This window comes from Zootoca vivipara, chromosome 3 (assembly GCF_965207765.1).
Source record: "Zootoca vivipara chromosome 3, rZooViv2.hap1.1, whole genome shotgun sequence".
Classification (NCBI taxonomy): Eukaryota; Metazoa; Chordata; class Lepidosauria; order Squamata; family Lacertidae; genus Zootoca; species Zootoca vivipara.
Genome location: NC_142586.1, coordinates 7,858,534 through 7,884,473, shown reverse-complemented (window position 1 = coordinate 7,884,473; position 25,940 = coordinate 7,858,534). Strand labels below are relative to the sequence as shown.

The 25,940-nt window shown below is 39.7% G+C and overlaps 1 protein-coding gene across 1 annotated transcript; it reads left to right on the top strand.

The window, feature by feature from the left end:
- The first annotated feature begins 113 nt into the window (after positions 1 to 113).
- ACTR2 (actin related protein 2) lies at positions 114 to 24,260 on the top strand. The gene is made up of 9 exons (XM_035110270.3): positions 114 to 274; positions 5,903 to 6,013; positions 11,890 to 12,105; positions 13,093 to 13,165; positions 17,205 to 17,341; positions 18,882 to 19,031; positions 20,128 to 20,273; positions 20,620 to 20,752; positions 22,882 to 24,260. The coding sequence occupies exons 1-9, from the start codon at positions 227 to 229 to the stop codon at positions 23,050 to 23,052; spliced, it is 1,185 nt and encodes a 394-aa protein (XP_034966161.1). The 5' UTR covers positions 114 to 226; the 3' UTR covers positions 23,053 to 24,260.
- Positions 24,261 to 25,940: the final 1,680 nt, after the last annotated feature.

Here is a 25,940-nt window from a genome sequence, read left to right as displayed (position 1 = left end):
GGGAGGCTCTGATTGGGCGGCCGGCAGCCTGTCAGTCATGGCGGGGTCGAACGAGGAGAGGGCGCGGCGAGGTCACGGTCGTCGTCGTCTTCCGCTTTCCCGCCTTCCCTTCCGGGGCTGCCTGTGAGGGAGGAGAGAGAGGCCTGGTTGGAGTCGCGGGGAGGAGGCGAAGCTACCCTTCACTTCAGCCGCTCGCTCTGGGACCCCTTCCCCCACGGAAGGAGACATGGACACGCTGGGCAGGAAAGTGGTCGTCTGCGACAACGGCACCGGGGTAAGGAGGAGCCGCCGCCTTGCTTCCTGTAGCGGCGGCCGCGACTGAGGACCCCCCCCCCCCATACGAGGGCGGGAAGGGCTGGCGGCTCTAACGTCAACCGCCTTTCCCCACCTCACCTCAGTAGCCTGGAGGGGAAACCCTAGTGGGTGTCTGGCCCGCCACAGGTGTGTGTTGGGGGGCCTAAGTCGCAGAGGCGCGTGCGGGGCGGGGTCTGGGAGGCAAGGCGTTAGCCAACCCTGCCAAATAATTCTATAGTTCTATACCCTGCGGCTTTTCCCTGTCAAGGACTCAAGGCGGCTTACAGATTTTTTTAAAAATAAGAACATCTCTAAAGTATACGGCGGGCTGTGGGGAGAGAAACACCGACCATTAAGAAACGGTTAAACATCAATGAGATGCAAGCCTTTGAGTCCTTTTGAGGTGCTGGTAGAAGAAGCTAGAATAATCCTTCCTCTTTCTCCTCCCCGGCATAAGTAGCTTTTAACTTGCCGAAGGTGCGCGCGTGCCTAAGTTAAGAATTTCCTCTCATACTGCCAAGCTTTCTTTAAACGAGTTCTTCTGCCTTTTCTCTGAATTGTTGCATCCCTATCCCACACTTTCATCCAAGGAGCTAAAAGTGGCGTCGTCACATTCTCCCATCTTATCCTCACAACAACCCTGTGAGGCGGGTTAGACTGAGAGTGAGTGAGTGAGTGATTGGCCCAAGGTGGGCTTCTTGGCGAGGTTGGGATTTCAATCTGCAACTCCCAAACCCTAGTCCAGCACTCTAAGCACTATGCAGTGCTGCCCTGGCACAGAATCAATCCCATTACGCCATTCTGTTGAGTGTCTCTCAATCGCACACACACTCCTACCACTTTTCTAACATTTTGCCATCTACTGGCACCTGAGTTTCTTTCTTTGTATTTGCCTGTCCCCTCAAGCAATTTGTCACAGCTGCACCCCACTTCTCCACTCCCTGCCTGTCCACCCTATATCTGTTCTCTAGATGTGTCACTATTGTGACTCTTTCCCCATTTTTTTATGTTTGATGTTTTACTGTGCTTTTACATATGCTATGTAAGTCGCCCAGAGTGGCTGGGAAAACCTAGCCAGATGGGTGGGGTATACATAATAAAATTATTATTATATTAAGGTGGACCATGTTCTCACATGGGCATAGCCAAGGGGCCCCCCTAGATCAAGTAAAAAAATAGAAATACTGTATTGCTTGCTTCAGTGTCCCACCCCTCATGTTTCACAGTCAGTTGCTCAAACAAGACACCAGTGTTGGTTTCAATTTCCCACCCTTGAAGGGCCTAGAATCAGCAGTGCTAATAATAGTACCTAGACTCCTCCCATCTCTAAGAATATATTCTCTAAAGAAAGGTCTTTCAGTTTGAGAATACCAAAAGTAGAATATTGAAGTCAGAAAACTTAAGCGCCTTTTTCAGCCTGAGGCTAGAATAATTTTTTGTACTCTTCTTTAACAAGCCATTAAAACATACCCCCCCATATAGATTTATTGCTGATAGTACTGTGGTTTAAGAACAGCCTAGTTTATGAACAATGTGGATTAAGAACGTTGCAAACCCGGAAGTAGTTTTGGTTTGTGAACTTTGCCTTGGAATAAGAACATGTTTCAGTTCCTGTTGAGTGTGTTCCATTTGTAAATTGAGTCCCCCCATTGCTATGGGAAAGCACGCCTTGGTTTAAGAACGTTTTGGTTTAAGAATGGACTTCCGGAATGGATTAAGTTCGTAAGCCAAGGTACCACTGTAACAGCATTTCTCACTACAGAGCGATGAGTGGCTTGAGCTTTGGGGTGGAATTATTATTAGCCTATCACTCACCCTTAGCTCCCATGGAGGGTTACAAGAATTTAAAATACAACTTTAAAGATATGCTGAAGTGTAATGACTTTCTTTGCGAATGAGTAATGGCCCCTTATAAAATGGATGCTTACTGTAACTATTCTTTGTGTGTGTTTGAAACAGATTATCTGGCTTCTCTGTATCACAGTGAATAGTATATACAGAGGGCTCATTCATTTTTTGGAATGTAAGGCCAAGCTTCACTTTGGTTATTGCTTGTGGTTTTCGTTGATGAAAAATTGTATGCTTTCTATCTACAGCTTGAGCCTGTAAATCCTATGCACATTTATTGGCAGTAAGTCCTATTGAACACATATGACTGCTATGTAAATCCTCATTAAGAACATAAGAAGAGGCTTCTGGATCAGGCCAGTGACCCTTCTAGTCCAACACTGTGTTCTCACAGTGGCCACCCAGATACTTGTGGGAAATCCACTAGCAGGAGTACTCTCTCCTATGGTTTCTAGCATCTGGAGTTCAGAAGGATACAGCCTTCAACTGCGGAGGCAGAGCGTTTTTAACTTTTGACACATTCACAATTTATTTTTTCAAATAAGCATTTTAAAAAAGCTCACAGTTTCCTTAGGGTGAAGTTAGATGTGATGTTAAATGCATGTTTACATTTTAACATGTATGTTTTTAAAAATTCACATAGGGGGGGGGGGAGCTGATAATTGTCAGGATCTCAGCAGGCATGGAGAAGGAAAAGGAAGTCCTGCTGAAATCCCTTCTCTGAAGCTGCTGTTTGCATTTAGAGGAAACACCCTGTTGACACCAATGGGATTTCAGCCTAATTAAAATGCTAGCTTCAGAAGATGAATTTTCTTCCAAAGTAGTCATTCACCAACAATTGGAACATGTTTATATTTCCAGTATTGCAGTGTTAGCAACATCAGCAGGGATGCTTTAAAACTGAGTGTTCAGTTTTGTGTCTTTGGGTAAATGGCAGAATGCTTCAGGTTTAGGTATTCTCATTAAAACCTTATTCTTCCATCAGGAAAAACTAAAATGTATGAAGTCTACCTTATCTGGAAATTATGATAGGAATAACAAGAAGACCTATTTTTCAAACATTTGTGCTTTTCATTTGAAGCAGTATTTATAGTCCGCAATTTATTACCACTTGATGACTTAACAGGAAGTGAGAGAGCCAGTCATAACCACAGTGTGTAGAAGAAACTATATATGGTAAAGCATACACTAGATAAACCCTAAGAGTTTTTTTAAAAGGTTATGTTAATGTCTATATTTACAATTGTGAAGTTAGTTTAGTGCTGTATTTCTTTTTGAAGAGGCAAATAGTTAGCAAATGTGTTCAGCACTGTGGTAAGCTGAAATAGCCAATTTTATTCATTTACTTAATTAAAATTAAAATTATTTATACTTAGACTTTAAACTAAAACATCAAGGCAACTTAATATTAGAGAGACCTAAATGATAGGTTAAAAGCTTTCGCTGGTTACTTTATTTTGTTATATTTAATTTTACTCTGGTTACAGGTAGGTAGCCGTGTTGGTCTGGGTCGAAGTAAAATAAAAAAATTCCTTCAGTAGCACCTTAAAGACCAACTAAGTTTTTATTTTGGTATAAGCTTTCGTGTGCATGCACGAAATTTTTTATTTAATTTTACTCTGGTTTTCTATAGACATCTGAGCACTTTATGCCACATGTCAAAACAGCATATCGCTTAAATGCTTTTTGACATCATACACATATGTATAAAAGCTAGTACAGTCATACCTCGGGTTAAGTATGCTTCAGGTTGAGTACTTTCAAGTTAAGTACTCTGCGGACCCGTCTGGAACAGATTAATCCACTTTCCATTACTCTCAATGGGAAAGTTTGCTGCAGGTTAAGTATGCTTCAGGTTAAGTACGGACTTCCAGAACCAATTAAGTGCTTAACCTGAGGTACCACTGTATCTAAAATGCTTTTACTGAAGATGGGCTTGTGTAGCTAGAGAGAGGCGGAGGAAGAGCAACAACAAATGAGGTGTATGCATTTAAAACACTTATAGGCTGTTTTTACACAAATCCAAAACTATTTATGGTGTAAGATAAACACTTTGCAGCACAATGGAGAGAAACAGATTCCCAAATGATCTCCTACACTGAAAAGATCTTTCACAATCAATTGAAGAGCAATCTTTGTGTGTGTTTTTCTAAAGTCTAAAGATTTTCATAACCATTTAAAAACCAGTTTGAAATAATCATAAATAGACTGCTTTGGTGTGTTGATGCATTTTTGAAAATATCCTTTGACACTCTACAGGGTGTGACTCAGCACACCCTGTTATGAAGGATATAATAAGCCATGGCTGGAAAACATAATTCACAAGATTCGTTCAACATCCACTGAGAGAAAGTCAAGTCAAGTTGCCTTCAGCACCACATGAACTTCCTGCCCATTGATATCAATTAGGCAGGCACCTTTGCTGAACTGTTTTCAGCACCTGTTAAAAACATTCTTGTTTAGGGAAGTCTCCAAATACGCAAACTTGACAAGTATTTTAATATGTAATTGTATTTTATTATGTGTTTTAAAAAAACTACTTTTAAAATTTATATTTCGATTTATTTTTTTAGAACAAATTGTGTTTGATTACCAGTATATCTGGATATTTTATGTAAACTGCTTAAACTGCTTAAAGGCTTTGATTAAGCAGCATATAAATCTGGTCCATGGGGTCACGAAGAGTCGGACACGACTAAACAACAAAATCTGGTAAAATAAAATGAAAACCAAGTTCCAACTGAATGGGAAGCTCTGTGCACCAGCATGCAGCCCCCATTGCTTTCACTTCACATGAGCAGGGAAACAAACCAGTGAGCCCATAGCTGACCATAGCTTCCTGTTAAGTGCAAACTGGAAACGATGGTCATTTCCAAGTACAGTGGTACCTCTGGTTGCGAACGGGATCCATTCCGGATTGCCTACACAACTTTCAAACATCTTTTTACATATAAAATACTCGGAACCTTTTAAAAAAAATGACGGCTGGGATTTTCAGGAAGCTGAGTTTAGTGCACCATGCTTATGCACTTCACATCAAGTAACAGAATTCTAGCAGCTCTATGCCTATGGAAAGCTTAGATTGGTTCTTTTGAAGTGTATCCAGCAACCAGCAAGGCAAGAATTTACCGCCCTTTTTATAACTGACATTTCATGCATTCAGAGGTTGTCTATCAGCATAAATGGAGAATCCATGGATAAATCTAAATATCTAAAGAGACTTTAATATACATAAACAGATGAAACTGGACTGTGTGTATTTTTCCCTTACCGTATTGGCCTGAATATAAGCCTCACTTTCCTCCCAAAATCCGACCGTGAAAAGTGTGGTTATATTTGCGACCTTACGGTATGCAAACAGCACGGGGCAAACAGTGCCAGGAGTGTGGCAAAGTGGTGCCCGCCCCGTGCGTAGTCCCCTGTCCTCTCCCCCAAGGCCGGGCGAGGAAGGGGAAAGGCCGCCGGCAACACAGCGCAGCTCCCTCCCCCCCAAGTATGCTGCCAGGAGCAGCAAAGAATGGAGTGGCTTATATTCGGGTATATTTCCCCCCCCTCCAATTTTAAAGGTGTGGCTTATATTTGGGCCAATAAGGTAATTGTCTTTTTACGATTTCCTTCATGAGAACATTTTTAACTTAAAATGATAAGTGCTTATCTTGTTGTAATTTTATGTTAAAGTAACAGAACAGCACCAACAAGCTATTATAATGTATGTGAGTGCCAACAAACTAACTTGAAGGATTTTTATTTTATTTTTCAGTTTGTGAAATGCGGATATGCAGGATCCAATTTTCCAGAACACATCTTCCCAGCTTTGGTTGGAAGACCAATTATTCGTTCAACTACCAAAGTGGGAAACATTGAAATCAAGGTACTATTAAAGAACTTAAGTCCTTTGCATGGTACTTTGGGGTGCTCCCTCTTCCTTCTGGATAACTTCTTCTAATACATTATGTGATAATGTAGATGTTAAATCAGTGCAAATGGAAATTGAGATGTGGCTTCTTTACGGACAAAAATACGCTGATGGAGCTATTTGTTAAGTCGATTTTAAAACTATTGTGAGTAAGTGAACCAGCTGATAGCAATATTTTGTAGTGGTTATTGTGTCAGACTAAGACCGGGGAATCCATGCTGAAACCCATTCAGCCATGAAAGATCACCTTGGACCAGTCATTTTTCTTCAGCTTAATCTGTTCACAGGAAGGGAATTTTCAGGACATTCTTGCTCCCCATTCTTGACCCTGACAGCGCAACAGATAAGCTGGGTATAATATTTATTCTGTGACATTCCAGAAGACCTTTATTCCTATTGACTCATTCTGTTGGAGTTTAAGAATATCCTTTTCTTTGAGTCACGATTGTTTGGGGATTCTGGCATTGCCCCATTTATTATGTTGAGGTATAGCAGGAGAATCAGACTAAATCAAGTATATGGAGGGTAGCAGGCAGAGAGCCTGCTAAAGTGAGATTCGCTTAAGCTATAACATGGATTGATATCAGTAGTTAGTTGTGTATTGCTTTGTTCACTTAGGTTATGTTAGTTGTGTATTGCTTTGTTCACTTAGGTTATGGCCCAAATTGCCCTCCTCAATCAACTGCATAACCACAAGGAAACATGGTGGAATTGGAGAGATCAGACAAGCAGGCCTCAATGTTTTAGTAAAACCAAATCATGGGGGCGGAGCAGAGCTTTCTAAAAGCAAAGGGAGTGATTATAAACAGGCAGTACCAACTTGTATCCATGTAATTCTCACAAATTTCTGTCCAACCTTGTTCATGCAATATAACGGGAGTACTGTCAGTCACCTGCATTTTAGTGGAGTAGTTATAACTTGCGTTATATGACAGCAGTTCCATTTCCTTGCCTTTCACTGTCTAGGATCGTGTAGTTTTCCCGTCTGCTACTCCATTCTGTGTCTAGGCTCATGTTCATTCTTCTTTTCTGGCCAACTTACAACATCTCAGATAGTGTAACAAATAGTAACAAATAGTTACACTTTTCTCCTCCTCACGATGCCCAAACAGATGAAGAGCTTAGAAGAAGAGAACACCCCAAGCATGGGCAGACGGGGGCAAGGATGTTCAAAGTCTGCACCTACTTTCAAACTATAACAGTGATTGGCTAGCACAACTTTAGAGAAACCTTTGCTTTTACTACGAGTATTAATACTATCAAGAGTTTATATTAGCACTGCCAAGTTTAGAGGTCCCACTAGAATTTTCTGTAGCCAAATAGCACAAATACTTAACAGGCATTAGGAAGAGAAGAACGATGGTCATCCTACTTGACTAGATTCTGCTTTGTTACTGCTTTGGATTAAGACCTAATTCTACTCAATAGGCAATTCAGTTATTCATGTCCAATCTTGAAGGCAAGGGGAAGATTATTCACCTTTGGGAAAGGGCGGTAGTTGAGTGGTAGATTGTCTGGTTTGCCGGCAGAAGGAGCCATGTTCAGTCTCCAGCATCTCCAGGTAGAGCTATGACTGTCCCCTGCATAAAACCATGAAAAGTTGCTGCCTGTCAGTGTAGACAATGCAGAGCTAGATGGGCCAATGTTCTAGCTATATATAAGGCAAATTCATGTATTCCTGTAATCTGAAAAACACATCCATGCAAGGCTGAGGAAACTCGAAGGGTGAGAGAGCTCTTCTCACCTGGTTTAACCCAGCTCTGGCCATCAAAATCCATCTTTAATAAGATGCCCAGGCTTGCATGTTAATGGGAGCAGCCTCCACATCTGTGTGTTTTTCACTTGGTTAATGAGTGGTATTACAAAGAGAGTGTGCTTTGGGAGAGGATTGTTTTAGGCACGCTGGGCCCAAGCCCACATTTTTAGCTGCCCTACACAATTATGAAATGCACTGGCATTACATATTGGGCACGGGCTGAAACTTTAAAGCTGAGGTGGAGAGCCTTGGGCTCGGGTCAAAAGGGCCCCTCCAGTCCTTTCTATCTGATCCTTGGGATTCTCCCAAGATCCTACTCTTCTCCACCTACATTCCTCCTTCCTTGGCAACACCATTTCCTGGCCATACTTTGCATCCTCCTTTGGTGTTTTTTGCCTGATGGGAACGAGTCTGTGAACTCTTATAATGGTTCTTGCTTGTTTGGATGGAGAATACAAAGGTGTGCGGGTGTGCAGAAACTAGACTTCTGTATGAAGGCAACATTTATATTCATTGCTCTGCTCTGGCCCCTGCCCACCACTGGCATGTTGACCATGAAAGATTGACCTGAGCAGAATGTGTGATTTGGGCTGAAAGTTTCCCCATCTAAAGGCAGCATTGGTTATTTGGATCCTTCTGAGATCTTTATCCTTAGCAAATTGTGCTTAAGCAGGTTCTAAGAATGAGGGCTCCTGAGTCATGCACCACTCATTTTATTCGTTTGAAAGCAAAAGTAGGGTGTCACATAGAGATATTCCACACCGTTTCAGTTTTTCCTGGCCTATAAATAGGAAAAACAGTAACGAGCATGATCAGATTTCTAAACTGTCTTTTCAACATACACAATGAAATAGAAGTTTCCAGAATATACTTACTAACCTAGATGCTAATTGCAACAACATAGCAAAGAAGAAATTGGGGGCTGCATAATTTGGTATCTGTTTTATATGCAAAATACATAATTTTCATTTAAGTGATATTCAGGAAATGGCCCAGTTCACACATAATGGTAATCTACAGTGAGGGGAAAATGTATTTGATCTCCTGCTAAATTTGCCCGTTTGACCTCTGACGAAGGGTAGGGGAGGGGGTGGGAAGGGAAAGGAAAGGAAAAATGGTAAGGGAAATTAAAAATTGGAAGGAGAGAATATAATGTATGTAAAAATTCTCGTACTTCAATTAAAAAAAGAAAAAGAAGCTAATGGTTTTCCTTAGTGACATGAGATATCATGGGCTCCTTGTCTTAGTGACAAATAGCCATTGTATAGATATTATACTAGTACAGTACTTAAATTTTGCTTGTCTACAGAAATGCAGATTACTGCACTATAGAACAGTGAAAAATTCTATTCTTTGCTTTTGAATTAGCAATGTGCTTACATACTTAAAGAATGCAGTGTTTAACATTTATCTGGTTGTATGTATATCATCCTATTCCTTCACATTTTGAGTCAAAATGAATAACACCTTAATTATTCAATATACTTTTAGTGGTTAAAGGATAATAGTCATTTCTTGGGGGATGACAAATGCCGTCCTGCGTAGCAAAATTGCAGGCACACCAGGATACCTGGAGTGCATTATCGATGAAAATCAGAACATCAGCCATTGCATGCATGGAAATAAGCTGCTCTTCTTTCTATTTCTGTTTCGGTTCTTGTTTTTTTGTTCTGTTTTTAAAACTTAGTAGACTTATTCTCACTTGCCCTGAAGTATTCAGAATTTGGAGCATTTCCACCTGTCCGTGCATCTGTTTTTTCTGCTTTAGTTCTGTTGTTTATACTTGAAATAATTTGGAAAAAAAAAGATTTCACTTAGGCCTCTTCTGATTCTCTTGCTTCTGCCTTTTCTTCATCTTTCTTGACCTGTTGAAGTAGAATAACAAAAAGATGGTAAGTGAGGCGTCCCTGTACTATCATCCACTCTTTTGCTTGGTGGGACCTTGTAGCCTCTTTTTTTGGGGTGCTTTATAATTTTCATGTCCTGTCCACTTATGTTCTGAATACATAACCATTTTAATCTTGCTTCATTGCTCTCATTCAGTAGCTAGTACTTCCTTAAAACTATTGTACACATCTTGCAGATGTGACATACCCCAATAATTGCAGCTGCCTGTAGAGGCAAGGAATCTGAAGGTCAGTATCAGTGCTAGCAAACCACTGGCTGAGACATAACAAAAATGAGTCATAGAAAACTACTGGCATCTTGTCTGCTATGTAGGCAAGACATATGGAGAGTGTTAAAACCAATACTGTAATGTCAGTTCACACATGCAAACTCGCCATTTCTTTTTTTCTTATGATTCCTCTTGCAATCCACGTGTACAGATCACATGGGGAAATGCAGTGTGTGAAATGGTGGCGAACTGTTCGCACATTCTCATTACAATCTCATTAATAGAGCGGTTCCCAAAAGTGCAGATGCAGAAATCATGTCTATGAAGTGAACCTTCCTATGATTCCCCATGCAGTCCTGCATTCTAGGGATACTCGAGGGAAAAATTAAGTGGCTTGTATGTGTGAATCTACCCTTAATATGTTCTGTGTCATCGTGTTGCCATATATTTAATATTTGTTCTTCTAAATTGAACACAGGATTCTCAACATGCTTCTTCAAGAACATGTCTGAAGCATGTGCTAAAAGCTGTGTGATTAGTGCTGCTCTTGTTTGATGTAGATCAAGGGTTGTCAACCTAGTCCCTACTGCCCACTAGTGGGCATTTCAGGATTCTAAGTGGGCGGTAGGGGGTTCTACGGCACAAGCTGAATTCTCCTTCCATCGAGCACTGGGGGCAATTTTACCATCAAGAAAGATGCATTAGTGGCCAGTAGGTATAAAAAGGTTGACTACCCCGATGTAGATTAAAAAAATAGTATTTCAAAAGTAGCATTAATAGGACCAAGGCAGCAGTGGGGTAAAATAATACATTGAATATACTCTTTTTTACCTTTCAGGCAGTTTTGCTTCTAAATTTCTTAAATGAATGATTTCAGTAGATTATTTTAACCACAACTAGTATGAATTTAAGAGCTATAGTAGAGATGCTGAATTACAATTAAAAAAAAACCCCTAAAAAGCACAATATTAAAATCCTGTTTAGAGGAGGATTTCAATTTGGTTTTAAATTATGCCTTTTCCACCTGCATGTAAGTTCCCCATATGACACATATATTTAGGCGCAAATATTCCATAGTTGCTGGAGATCTGTTACTTTATTTGAAAAATAAGGGACTTTACTGTTTAAATCTCCCCCTGTTTTGAAGCATGAGAACAAATTTAACTTTGTTCCTTTTTAATATCGTGTTAGTTAGGATATTGATGGGATAGGACACAAAATAATCTATTAAAACTTTTTTATGTCTGTATTCATTGCAAGACTGATGCCATATCACTGACTTGCAGTGCAAAGTATTTTTGGTAACTTCAAAATAGATCACAGAGTTGCTTAATCATTTCACAAATGTCTTTATAAATCAAAATTAAGTTAGGGATGAAGTTCATATGCTTGTGGAGGATAGTTTACAGACTTTGAATAAGTGGTGCGCATTGCAGAAATCTTCTGACTAATATAAAACTTCTGTTTCCCCCCCTCAATCAGTGTGGAATTTGCGGTCTCTTATTTGCTTTTGCTACTTGTTCTCTATGCTTGTGCAGCACTTGTTATTCCCATTTAGTAATGTGCACAAAAACATGAAACATGCATGGAAATTTTATTCTGCTAAGCCCACCTATTATTGTGTGCAATTCCACATCACGTGACTTGTTCATATATAAATGTGTAATAAAAAGTTGAATGTATTGGTCTAGAAATCTACATGTAAACTAGGCCCTTTGTCCCAAATTCCATGTTATTTATATATACATAGCTGTTTGTAGACTTGTGCCTACTGTGTTTCTTTCATTTTAAATACCTTGCTATATTTTTAACTTGAACATGTAAGTATTATCTCTCTCCATTGTATTGTAAGACTGAATAATAAAAGCAGCTTCTTTTTATAGTTTTTTTTTAAAGAGTTGGATTCAAAAAATGGTTTTGGAAAATGTTAATTTGCCAGTTTTCATTTGTAACTTGTAGGATCTTATGGTTGGTGATGAAGCAAGTGAGCTGAGGTCAATGTTAGAAGTTAACTACCCCATGGAGAATGGCATTGTCCGGAACTGGGATGATATGAAACACCTTTGGGACTACACCTTTGGACCAGAAAAACTTAACATTGACACAAAAAACTGTAAAATACTTCTAACAGAGCCTCCTATGAATCCAACAAAGAACAGGGAGAAGATTGTGGAGGTAGGTACCTTGAAGCAGACCCTATTTTTTGTCTGAGGAAGCCAAGGTGGCAGTATTCTTCAGGAGGAGTTATATTCTGTTTAGGGGCAGGGAAAACATATTTTATCCAGGTGTTTTTACATGAGTAGAATGTGTCCTTTTATTTAAAATGCATCTCTGGGTTATTTGTGGGGCATAGGAATTCGTTCACTTCTTTTCCAAAATATAGTTCAGCCCCCCCACAAGGTCTGAGGGACAGTGGACCGGCCGCCTGCTGAAAATGGTTGCTGATCCCTGCTCTAAATGTCCAGAAGATAAAATCAATTTATTCTACATTGAATTTTTAAAAGTACAGACTGCTTCTATGTTTGAGGGGGTGGAGAGACTTGCAGCGATCTTTTTGTGACCTGTAAACCACACATTTTTTGCAAATACAGATAAAGCCTAAATGTTTTTCCGTCCTCTGTGTTATCCAGAAGACTCAAAGGCATCCCCTACTGGAATAGATTATGCCCTTGTGGCCAGAAAGAGGTAGACTCTATGGCTCACATGATTCTGGACTGTCCCCTTTCTAATTTTTTTGATTTTGGCCCCCTCTTATCCTTTATGAGACCTGGAACCCTCCCCAACAAGGAAACAGTGGTCCAGCTCTTGCTGAGGGATGACTTCCCCGAAATTACCAGAATTATGGCCCACTACTTGTCCAGAATTTATGTAATTAAAATCAATACATCTAGCCTTCAACAATGATAGCTGAGGATCCCTTGTGTGCCTTTTCCTCCTCCTGCTCTCCATTATTTCTGTATGATGTAGAGTTACTATTTATACTAATGACCTATATGTTTTGTATGTTTTGTTCTTGTTTTTATATTTTATATATATGCCAATAAAGGTGTTGAATTGAATTGAAATTGAATGAAGTTGGCAAATAGTGCTTTGTCAAACACAGACTTAACCTATGAAATTTACTGTGCTTTCTTCAACTAAGAGATAACTTTAATTTTCCAGGTCATGTTTGAAACCTACCAGTTTTCTGGTGTCTACGTAGCGATTCAAGCCGTTCTTACTCTGTATGCACAAGGTAAGTGTAAATACTCAATAGCAGTCAGTTGGGTGAGGCTGCACCACTCAAACTCCAGCCATTTTCTTTTCGGTGTTTACTGGAAGGAGGGGCAAGGCATTGGTGCAAATGCATCCTTGGAAGTGCTGGATTCTCCCCTCTGGTGCATTTGAATCTAAAGCTGCTGCTTCACCCATCTCTCTCTACCTACTAGAAAGCAACAAAGATACAGGTGGTAGGTTGGGTGAGAACTGCCACCCCACCTTGGCCGACTGCTACTGTAAATGCTACTTTGTACTTAAGATTTTTTTATCTACAGTACTAGCAAAATAAACCATCCCAGCACTTGCTAATGGTATCTTTCTCAAATGATGTCTTTTGGAGGGTTTTTTTCAAGCTTAATTGCTGTGCAAGGAGATCTCCACGGTATGCCACAAGTAATAATAATAATACTAATACTACTAATAATAAAATTTTATTTATATCCCGTCCTCCCTGGCCGAGGCCAGGCTCAGAGCAGCTAACATCATAAAAACAACACAATATGCATAAAAACAGACATCAATTAATTAAAATACATCTTAAAATTAATTCAAACAAATTAAAATCTGGGCAGGTGGCAATTATCAGGTTGGAACTGAGAGTGGTTAATACTTGCAAGGGCCAACTGTTTCCACTGATTATACAAGGACCTGTGAGCAGGTTGGGGGCCTCCTTCGGGCTTGTTTTATACAAAGGCAAGTAAAGTCAAACTGCATTCTGGCCAAAGGCCTGGCGGAACAGCTCCGTCTTGCAGGCCCTGCAGAAAGATGTCAGTGACTATGAGGCAGTCCTGCCCACTGTGGCTTGGGCCATATCTCCTTTTAGCCCTGCCCACTGCTGGCAAAAGGAAAGCAGCCTTTGGGCTGAAATCAGTTCCCCACCCCTGCTTTAAGGAGTAGCTAAAAAGCATAGCTAGTACCGGTAGTACTTCTGTTCTCTAAAATTACTCCTTTCTATTGGTAATTGAGAGACTACTGCTAGCTGATAATTAGGGCAGAGAGAACACTATGACAGATGTATTAGACTGAAACTGCATGTTGCTTTACTCTTGGGTCAAGTTCATAATTTTTTATGGAAGCAAGCTACTTCAAGTATTGATTGAAAAGGCTCGAAAGCCTATTCAACTGGCTGCTTCATTTACTGAGACTAGAGGAAGACAGCTTGACTTTGGGAGCCTGAAGAGAATAAAACTTGTATCCAAATACAAATGGAACCATGATGCATCATTGATGAAAGTTGTTAAAGCCAGATTATTATGATAATGAGCTTGCACTGTAAAGAATATGAAAAAATGACTATTATCAGCAACATGCTCAGCTACTAAAAATATATTGCCATTCTCCATGTATGCAGGGCCATCCTGCATACATGGAGAATGACAGTACCGTATTTTCCGGCGTTTAAGAAGACTTTTTAACCCCGGAAAATCTTCTCCAAAGTCAGGGGTCGTCGTATACGCCGGGTGCTGAAATCTGCGGTCGCCGCATATGGTGGGGGGAGCTCAAAAACTGCCACGGCCGCATCTCTGCCGTATGCAGCGACCATATGATTCAGCAGAGGCCGAGCTGGACACCGTTGGCCACATGGTACAGCTCCTGCACGTTCAGGTAGTGCAGGAGGCCGCAGCCCATCCCCATGCCACGAACTGGCTGCCTTGGCCGGGGAAGAGCAGCACTGAAGCCTCCTTTAGGCACGCTGGGCCCAACCACGGCACCTCATCCGCCGCTGCATCCTGCAACAGGCCCGCCGCGCTCGCCGCTCCGAGAGCCGCAGGGCCGGGAAGGGGAGAGTGTGGCCTGCGGAGACGGCGCTTCCTTTCCTCCCCGCCGTGGGGGGGGGGCAAATATAACCCAGATCACAGCAACAGATTTAAGGGCACTGTATCCTGGTGTACTAGATTCATGGGAAGGCATAATATGGTACTGAGGCAAAAGACGAAAATTGCCCAAAAATTACCTGCAGATCTTGATAGCAAAGTAGTAGTTTCCATCGATATGTAATACAACAGCACACTAAACATGGCTATGCATTAAGTAGTATTGGAAATATGGATGAAACTCCAATGAATTTTGATATGATTGGAATAAAACTGTCCATCAAAAAGGTGAAAAAACCATTTTAATTAAAACAAAAGGACATGAGAAGTCCAGTTTTACAGTGGTACTAGTATGCACAACTGGTGGCGCCAAACTGAGACCAATGATTATTTTTAAAAGAAAAACAATGCCAAAACTCAAGTTCCCTGTTGGTTGTTTTGTACATGTGAATGAAAAAGGCTGGATGGATGAAGAAGGGGTAAAGCTATGGCTTAATATTGTATGGAGCAGGCGACCAGGTGGACTTATTAAAAAATGTAGTCTACTGGTGTGGGATATGTTCAGGGCTCATTTAACTCCCAGCACCAAGCAAAGGCTTGCAAGACTAAACACAGATGTGGCAGTTATTCCTGCAGGATTGACATCGTTGGTACAGCCACTGAATGTGTGCCTAAACAAGCCATTTAAAGATTGCATTCGAGAACAGTGGAATGAATGGATGGTTAGCGGCGATAAGTCATTCACAAAAGGAGGAAACATGCGTCCTGCACAGTTGGATGTTTTGTGCAAGTTTGTCATAAAATCCTGGAATGATATTGATGCAAAAACAGTAATCAAGTCTTTCAAGAAGTGTGGCATATCAAATTCATTAGGTGGTATGGAGGACGACTACTTGTGGCAAGATGAAGAGGAAGCCGAAGCTGAGACCACACCATCTGATACGGAATTCGATCCATACGATGACTGCCTTACAAATGTACCACAAGATGTCATTGATGTACTTATGATATCAGATGACGAACAGGAGGATTTTGAAGGCTTTTAAAGGGGAACTGTCACGCCAGCAAACGTGTAAAAATACCGTAGCTTGCAATTATGATGGGCGTTGCTAACTCGCCAGGGACTTGCCCGGCACTTGTTCTCTCTCTCTTGTTTGTTATCTTCCTCCTATCATCAGTTCCAGTTTGGTTGACAGCTTAGAAAATAAACAGCATAGCAGCTCCCATGGGTTTATTGTCTTATCCTTCCTTTCAGCTTTAGAGTGAATTAAGAAAAGTTTAATCCACTTGGACTGTTTTATGTTTACATGTTTGATTACAAACAGCCTTATGTTTATAAGTGACAGTTTTCCTGCTAAGTACCTGCATGTCATAAGCATTTGAATAAAAATTACCATATTGAAATCAAATCTGATGTTTTTTAAAAAATTATTTGGTGTGCGTTGGAAGAGGGGTAGTCTTATACGGCGAGTATATCCCAAACTCTATATTTTAACTGGAAAAGTTGGGGGTCGTCTTACACGGCCATTTGTCTTGTACGCCGGAAAATATGGTACCGTATATATTTTTCATGGCTCAGTATGTTAGGTTACACATTTGAAATGCTAGCTGGTATTTTCACTAGGATGCCTTTGTTTCCTTGAAGGAAAGAAGCAAAAGCAATCTGCATCAGGGATTGCATCCTAGAAAAGAAAGGAAGACTGTGTAAAAGATGGCACTAGGAATGTGCCCATATGTCTTCTTCAATAATTTGAATAATAATTATTTCTAGGCTGTAATGTGAAAGCCCTAAGATATTATAGTAGCATGCTTTCCATCTTGAGGCAGAATGACACTAGCCATTCTTGATATCTTCATATGGTGGGATATAAATATAACAACACAACTGAATTTAGTTTAACTATCTTCTTACTTTTTTGCTCAATGTGGACACTGTACTATGGTGTTAGTTTCACAGGCTTCTGGAATAAGCCATTCAAGAAGTGGCAGTCCACAGTTCCCAATCTAGATAACTCTTCCAGAATTATACTTTCATTGTCTGTGTTACAAGCCACAGAGAGATTTAGGGGAATCTGCAAGGTCATGCTTTCTTCTGCCCTTCTCCCAGCATATTATAGACCAAGTCTAGTTTTGTTTCCTAAACTTAAAACCAGGATCCATATTGACATGTTCTCATGTGCTTTTGCCATTATTCTTGTTCAGGTTTACTGACTGGTGTTGTTGTGGATTCTGGAGATGGTGTTACTCATATTTGTCCAGTCTATGAAGGCTTCTCTCTTCCTCATCTCACCAGAAGACTAGATATTGCTGGTAGAGATATTACCAGATACCTCATCAAGGTAAGCTAATGGTGTTGAATCTGAGCAGAATGCATTTTGTAAAATAATAATAATTATTATTTCAAGAAAAAAGACAACTTTCCACATATACACTCCAGTACATAATCTTCTTTTTTGTTTCGTCAACATCCCATCCCATTTTCCATTGTGATTTTGTTTTCTCCCCTTTGCTGCACCGTCTATCTCTTATGTCATAACAATATTACAGTAAGTCCTAATTCTTTATGTTGCTCTTACTTCAAATCCTACTTGCGAATTCATCAAACTATAAAATTTGTTTAAATGGTCCAAAAAAGGCTTCCATTATTCCACAAAACTGTCATCAATTAATTTTAGCTGTTTACTTAGGCATTTCTGCATAGTCCATCACTTTACCCATCCATACTACTTTTGTGGGAATTTCTTCTTCCTTCCATTTTTGATCATATAAAATCCCTGCTTCTGTCGTAACGTACATAATTTAATCGTTTTTTGGGAACTTCTGTCCCTATAATCCCTAAAAGGAAAGCTTCAAGGTGTTTTTTAAATTGTATAATCACTTTAAACATATTTTTATCTCATAATATATCATCCTCTAAAATAGGCATCCTCAAACTGCGGCCCTCCAGATATTTTGGCCTACAACTCCCATGATCCCTAGCTAAGAGAACCAGTGGTCAGGGATTATGGGAATTGTAGTCCAAAACATCTGGAGGGCCAAAGTTTGGGGGTGCCTGCTCTAAAACATCCTTGCTTTCCTACAATTCCACTCCATGTGAAAAAGGATCCTCCTGCCTGTTTACATTTCCAGCAGTTCTTAAGAACCTTCTTATACATTTTAGCCAATTTACTAGGTGTTATATACCATCTATACATCATTTTCATATCATTTTCTTTCATAACATAACAAACAGTAAATTTCAATTTTGTTTTCCACAACTTTTCCCACACATTTATTTCTATATTATGTCCTAGATCCTGGGAACATTACTGATTTAACTATTTCATCGTTCATCTTCCATTTCAATAATAGATTATACATTTTTGACACCTGGGGATTTCAGTCTGGGTTATCCCCAACAAAAATGACTGTTGTTTTTGCGAAAGTTATACTTAAACATGTTTTTCTGTTAATTATAAATCATTTCCCTTTTACCTTTTACCTTTTTACGTGTCCATAGCAGGCTAAATTGCTGGACTTAAACTCAGTCCCCTTAACCTACGTAATTTGATTATTTTCTTAAAAGTCATGCTTTTATCAGTTTGTCTTTCAGAAGCCTGCTTGTTTTAAAAAGCTATACAATAAGCCTGCAATTTACACGCATTTAACTTGTGTGCATTCAGCTTTACATGTGTGGCAATTTTAAAAAGGGGGGGGGTTTCCAGGGAAAATGACTTTGGCAGTCCCAACCATCATTGAACCCAATGGGTTTTGATTATATGCACTTTTGACTTTAGGCACAATTCTCAGAACATAACCCCCATGCAAGTTGTGGGCTTCCTTATGTAGAAGGGAGAGCGGTTTTCAGATTTGCCACTAATTAACTTACTTTCATATCAGCTTCTTTTACTACGAGGATATGCCTTCAACCATTCCGCTGATTTTGAGACTGTTCGTATGATTAAAGAAAAGTTGTGCTATGTGGGCTACAACATTGAACAGGAGCAGAAACTGGCCTTGGAAACTACTGTGCTAGTTGAGTCCTACACGGTGAGTATGTCACAGGATTAAGCTACCAAACTTAGGCACTACTTCAAATGCTGAATTGAGTGAAGCCTCTTCTAAGTCAGGCATCCCCAAACTTCGGCCCTCCAGTTGTTTTGGACTACAATTCCCATCATCCCCGACCACTGGTCCTGTTAGCTAGGGATCATGGGAGTTGTAGGCCAAAACATCTGGAGGGCCGCAGTTTGGGGATGCCTGTTCTAAGTGTTCATTGTTCAAATGGGTCGCCTTGTTCCAAATTCTATTGAAAACCTGTTCCTTAAGGCTTAATAAAAGCTGATGAGTCATCTAAAGACATTACCACTTGGTGCGCCATTTGCCTACCACTGTCTGTCTAACTCATGTCTTTTATGCTCGTAACTACATACAACCACTTTCTTGGAAAGAGCAGGAAGTAAATGCGTCCAGTTAATGGTCATCTGCCTCTGCTTTTTCCTCGTTTTGTCACTGCTACCATGTTGTGTGTTTTGTTGTTTTTTAAACTGTTGTAAGGCATTGTTGTAAGGCATTGTCGACAGGCATGATAAATACATTTAAGAGCTGGAAGAGAGGGAGACGTTTGGAGTGTTATTTTGCCAGGAGACACAGTACTGGGTCATGATAACAGCCTGTCTTGCATCAGCTGTGCTTTCTGATCATAAGTCAGAGAAAAAGCACTACACCAAGCACTGTGTGAGGCTTTAAAGAGCAGTCAGACTCCTGGGATAAAGCCACCTTTTACATGTGTTTGTGGGAGGGGGACTAACTGTTCTGTTTTGTTTTTGTTCTATTTATTAGTGCTTTTATATTGTCTTTTTCTCTTGTAAACCTCCCTGAGATCTTCAGAGAAGGGTGGTATATACATTTAAGAATTAGTATTAGTATTAGAATTCAAGTGGAGAGAGAGCCCAAACTGCAAGTTGCATCAAAATGAGGTTTGGTAACTTTCCTCCCATCACACATTTGGACAAACTTGGGACTGCTAGAGGCGTTTCCAGTGATTTATCTGAACACTGTCAGTATTTTTTTTATTTTTTTTAAAACTTATTAGTAGTAATTTAACAGTAATTTTATCAGTAACACCAGACGTTCTGTTCCATAGCTCCCAGATGGCAGAATTATTAAGGTTGGTGGTGAACGGTTTGAGGCACCCGAAGCTCTGTTCCAGCCTCACTTGATCAATGTGGAGGGAGTTGGTGTCGCTGAACTGCTGTTCAATACCATCCAAGCTGCTGATATTGACACCAGGTAGGACCAGGAACAACTAGCGCACTCAAATCTGTGTGAAGGTCGAAGATGGGATGGGCAATTTCCCAATGTTGCATAGATGTGTTTAAAGAGATGAGTACTGTATATGAAAATACAATTAAGATTCACAGACTACGGGGGAAAGGCTACCAATCACCTGTACAGCATTTACTACTCCTGTCTTGCTGCAGAAAGACAATCCTGAATGGGAATGTTTAAGGGACTACAGTATTACTGCATCTTTAATGTTGGTTTCTGTTCCCCTTTTTGGAAGTGAAAACATGTCTTTCACACTGGTGTTGCTGCAGTCATGCTCATTTTTTACAGAAGTGTGTTTCATCTTTAGGTCTGAGTTCTATAAGCACATTGTGTTATCCGGAGGTTCCACGATGTACCCAGGGCTGCCTTCACGACTGGAACGTGAACTTAAACAGCTTTACTTGGAACGGGTCCTGAAAGGTGATGTGGAGAAACTTTCAGTAAGTAGCCTTCAAATAAATCCTAAGTTATATACAAGACTGTCACTAGAGGGAGCAAGGTGGTCAAAAATAGCGTGGGACAGTCAGGATTGAGTTTGTAAACTTTGAATAAACAACTTCACATTGAGATTACAGTTGTTTGTGAAATTGCTTTAAGCTGTTCAGCATCTTGAATTGTACTTAAGTACACTTGTGAAGAACTTTCTCAAGTTCTCTTTAGAATGCCATCTCAGTAAAGGAACTACTAAGTTGGAACAATGAGGAGGAACTGGTTTTGTTTTGTGTTGTTGTCCATTCCATAACATACAGTAGAAGTTTAGTTTCCTGAAGCTCTTAGGTGCTCTTCATCCTTCATAAAACAATTATTTAACCCAGGATGGCCAGGGTGCATGTTGTATACAGTCCCCTGAAGGGATTTCTGGCAGTTCCTGAAACCTCCCAACAATGATCTTAAAACAAGAGAAAATTTAAAAATCCCCCAGCAGGCGGCATAGACCCAGTATTGTGGTGGTCATACTGGACAAGTTTCAGCCTCTTCACTGGTCTCCTAAGCTGCCTCTTTTTCCATTGCAGAGGGGCCCCTTCTCCCTTGGGTGTAGTGTCCTTGTTAGAAGTTCTTAGAGAGGCTTCGCAAATGGGAAGAAGCGCTGCTTCCTTGTTCCTCTTTAAGAACATCTGACAATGGCACCATCTGAGAGCATGTATGTGTATGTGTTTATATGAGTGTGCACACATACTGGAATGTGGCCCTTGGAGGGTGGACATACTTTTAATGTGGTCCTTGAGCAGAAAAAGATTAGCTACCTCTGCTTTGACCTATCCACATCAGTGGTGTAGATTAGAAAATGTTCCAGTTTCCGCAGGAAAACATCTGTTTCATAAGTTTTTAGTACCAATGAATGGCTACTGATTGTCCAATTTATTTTGCAATCTTGGCAGTTTCAAAGTTTTTAGCTTGGTTTACTGAAAATAAGTAAAATAAACCTGCTAAATTAGATTACTCTCTAATGTGAAATCTTTGACCCTCTGGAAATTACTGGGCTTTTGTACAGGTTTCCAGAAATACCAAACACCACTGTGTTCTCAAAATTACATGTGAGCTGACCTCACGTTTGTGGGATCAAACTTGATTTCTTTCTTACTAGCATCAGTTAATTTTCTATATTATAAAGCTACCTGCTTTATGGGATAACTTTGTAACACGTTAGATTTAAATGTTAATAGATTAATCACGTAAGAGTACCGGCATTGGTTGGGCAGCATATTTTTACAGCACAATTTTTAATACAAGTGTTTATACAAAATGTAGGTGACATAGGAGGAATGCCTCCTAAATTGTGTGCATCTAAATGTATCAAACTGATTTTACTGGTTTAAAATTGTGCAAACTGGGATGCAACTCTACAGTATGTCATATATAGAGCTTCCAAAATACAGTGGCTTACCAATTACAGAATTTTAAAAAGTCTATATATTAAAATATTTGTATTCTAATACTTACATAATACTTCAGTTCATTGTGTGGCTTAATATATATAATTAGACATCTCCATTATACTCCACTTGCATATTGGATAAGGTCATTGATTATAAACTAGTCTCTTCGTATCTCTGTCCACAACTACTTTTGTGGATCAGAACATAAGGAAAAACTTTCTCAGCAGAGAATACAAGGCATGCTATATTTTGCTGGGGCTCTTGAGTCCAGTTCTACAGGGAGCCAAACCCAAAGCTGGTCTAATCTGTGCTAGAACACTTCAGGGAAATGAGGCAAAATGTAGAATGCTCCCCTCTGTTGCCAAATGCATCCACAGATTCTCCTGCTATCTAAACCTGCTTTTTTGTAATATATGTATATATCAGGGTGTGGTTTTTTTAATGTAATAGGCTACAAGTTCAGATAAATCCATTAGAAAAAGGCAAAATTGAACTACAGTTCAGTTTCTAATGTGCAATGTTTCCCATAATCTCCCAAGCTATAGCTCTTTTATACATGGTGTCTACTAATATTCCAGTACTGTAGTCATTGACCACCCAGAGAGAAAGAGCCACTTCTGCCATTCTTACAGGTTTTACAGCTTTGCTCCATAACCTCTAGTAATGGTGCTTTATCATCTTTTCCCATTAAGAAATTTAAGATTCGTATTGAAGATCCACCTCGCCGAAAGCACATGGTATTCCTTGGTGGTGCAGTTCTAGCAGACATCATGAAAGACAAAGACAACTTCTGGATGACCAGACAAGAATACCAGGAGAAGGGAGTTCGTGTGCTTGAGAAACTTGGTGTGACGGTTAGATAAACTCTGGAGCTTGCTCCCATCGCAGCTCCAATGCTCGCATTCCTTTATTGCCAATCTTTGAACTCATTCAGCTATGTGACACGGAAAGGCCTGTCTCTGCCCTTTGACCCAAGGGCTAGGTTTTGCTCTGGTTCCTTTTGTTAGATATTTTAAATGTGGCTATATTTGACTACTTAATTGGACCACTTCTCAGCAAACAAAACAAGGGCACGAATAGCCTGTCCTTCCCGGTAGGCAGTTGGGTAATTCCAGTAGCTTTTTCTTGGGTTATTGCTATAATGCTGTTGGCATTTGTCTATAGCTCATCATGGATGGAACCTTTTTTTAGCACGAGAGAACCTTTGGACAAACAACTCTTTACTATCATGTGGTTGTAGTGATTTATCTTTGCATCCTTTTGCCTTTATCCCATGCTGTTCAGTGTCTTTATATCGTAAGAACTCTGAAATCAGTGTCTTTATGTCTTGCTTATGATCTTGCTTAAATTGGATCAAACGGCAAACATATTTTTCAAACCTTCCCCCGGAATATTTTGGGGTCTGAAATTGTTTCACATGAAAATTGATTATGTATCCTTAAATCAGATGGCAGAGTTATGAGGAAACTAAAATAGAAATTTGCCTGTCTGTTGTTGCAAATTAATTATCTTAACTGCCTGCACTTCTGTCTCTCAAATGTATATTTCTAGCTTAATGATTTGGCATAGGTAGTTGTTTTCTCCTATGGAATGCATACAGAGCTTCTTGCAATGTTTTTTCTTTCTTTTTTTGGTACTGTGATACCATCTTTCATTACCATTGGGCTTAAAGACTTTTTTTTTTAATGGGTAACATTAGAATGTCATCTGGGACTGGATTCCTGGATATAATCTATTGAAAGTAGTATGTTTAAAAAAAAATCTGAACTTTATTTACTGGTACAAAATTAGAGAAAAACAGAATTGTATTAAATTTGAACACACAGTAGCACAGTGCCAAGTAATTATTGCTTTTTTAAATAAAAAAAATTATAATTGTTAAATGTTATTTAAAATCACCCAGATATTTATATATGGAACTGTGAGGTAGGTTGTGAAGAATGACCTATATTTGTAGCGGTTAAAAAAGACCACATTGGAATATTGGCATTGTAGTAAACTGGTAAATACTCAAAATTTACCTGTCGAATCTTGACTCTGGGATAAAAGGAAATAAAATAAGTATTTGAAATACTGTTTAAAGTCAAATGTACCACTGAAGAAAGGTATAGTGAATTATTGACACCCTTCAAAGTAACATCCACCAGGAATGCCAGAAGACGAAACCTGCTTTCTCACCAGAGCATTCTTGGTAATTTGAGGTGTTCCATACATGTGCATAAAAAGGAAAGCCTGTCAAAAAGATGGGTGAAACAGCTTCAGACAGAAAAAAGTACAACATACTTTCTGCTTATCTTTTCCTCCCATTTGACATGGTACGAAAAAGCATACCTGTTGAAAGCAAGTGCTAATGTGTGCAGTGCCTCACACAGCTAGTAGTAGCATGTACTGTACATTGTAAGTGCCTTCTGCTGGTCCCAACTCTTTCTGCTTTTCATTCCTCCTTGGGGTTGTGAGCTTTTACTCTACCTTTTCCCCCTTTTCCTCCTAGGTGAAAATCCCAAACAGGAACACAAACTACTGGGTTGACCCATGTTTTCTACTATGAGAAGCACTAAAATATGGTAAAATTAACTAGATAACCTGTATCTAAGTACATAAGATCTACAAATGCCAACTTTAACAAGTGGCTGGCAATAAATACTGACTCAGAATTGTCAGCCGTTTACTGTGTGGGAGAATATGGTGTGGGTGTTCTTACAATAGTGTGTGCTATTGAACCTCAGCATAATTTTTAGAGTTTGAGGGTAAGATCATTCCAACATAACAGCCCCCCCCCCCAAAAAAAATTCAGAAGAGAGAGAAAGAAGTTAAAGGCATTTTGAATATATATAAAACAATGAAAAAGTACAACAGTATCACAGGGATAAGCTGAGGGTGGGGAGAAGACCGTGAAAATCACAGGGATAAGCCGGTATGAAGAACTGAGTTTTTGCAGTGAGCAACTAATCCCCTTGCCCCTGAAAGTTAAAATCCCCTTGCCCCTGAATGTAAAAATGAAGTTTTAAGTTTTAACCTAAAAATGAAGTTTTAAGTTTTAACCTGCCCCCCCAAAAAACAGGTCATTTCCCCTCTAAAAAAGCCCACTGAACCCCACTAAAACGAGGGTAGATCACCACCAGTTTATAACACCCTTCCCACTTCTGATCCACAAACAAAAACACCCTACAAAACTAAACAAAATACCACCTTAAAAAATAAACCTCTTAAAAAAAATCACATAATAAAAATCCATTAATCCCCATCTATCTATCTATCTATCTATCTATCTATCTATATCTATCTATCTATCTATCTATCTAAATAAATGTAAAAAGGGCATGTGGGAGAGGGGGAATCGCAGGGATAACCCAAGGGTGGGGAGAAAGGGTGGGGAGAAAGGGAACAAGCCAAGGGTGGGGAGAAAGGGATGGGAAACGTCATGGGTCAGAACAGGGTGGAGGAAATCACACTTCAAAAAACTAAAAATACAAATAAAACTACCAAAACAAACAAACAAAAATACGCAATCATAAGACAACAAAAACAAAACCATTAATACAAGGACAAAGTTGGAACATCCGGACAAACAATACATCCTACAATTCAAAAAACAACGGTATTAAACCATTAACTTTCAAAATAAAAATGATTTCAATACTCCTAAAAAAACACAAAAAACACAGCAATGTGTGGCCAGGTCAGCTAGTACTATATATAGCAGCACTACTAAAGGTGGGAAGGACCAAATGACTATTTCATTCATAAAGCC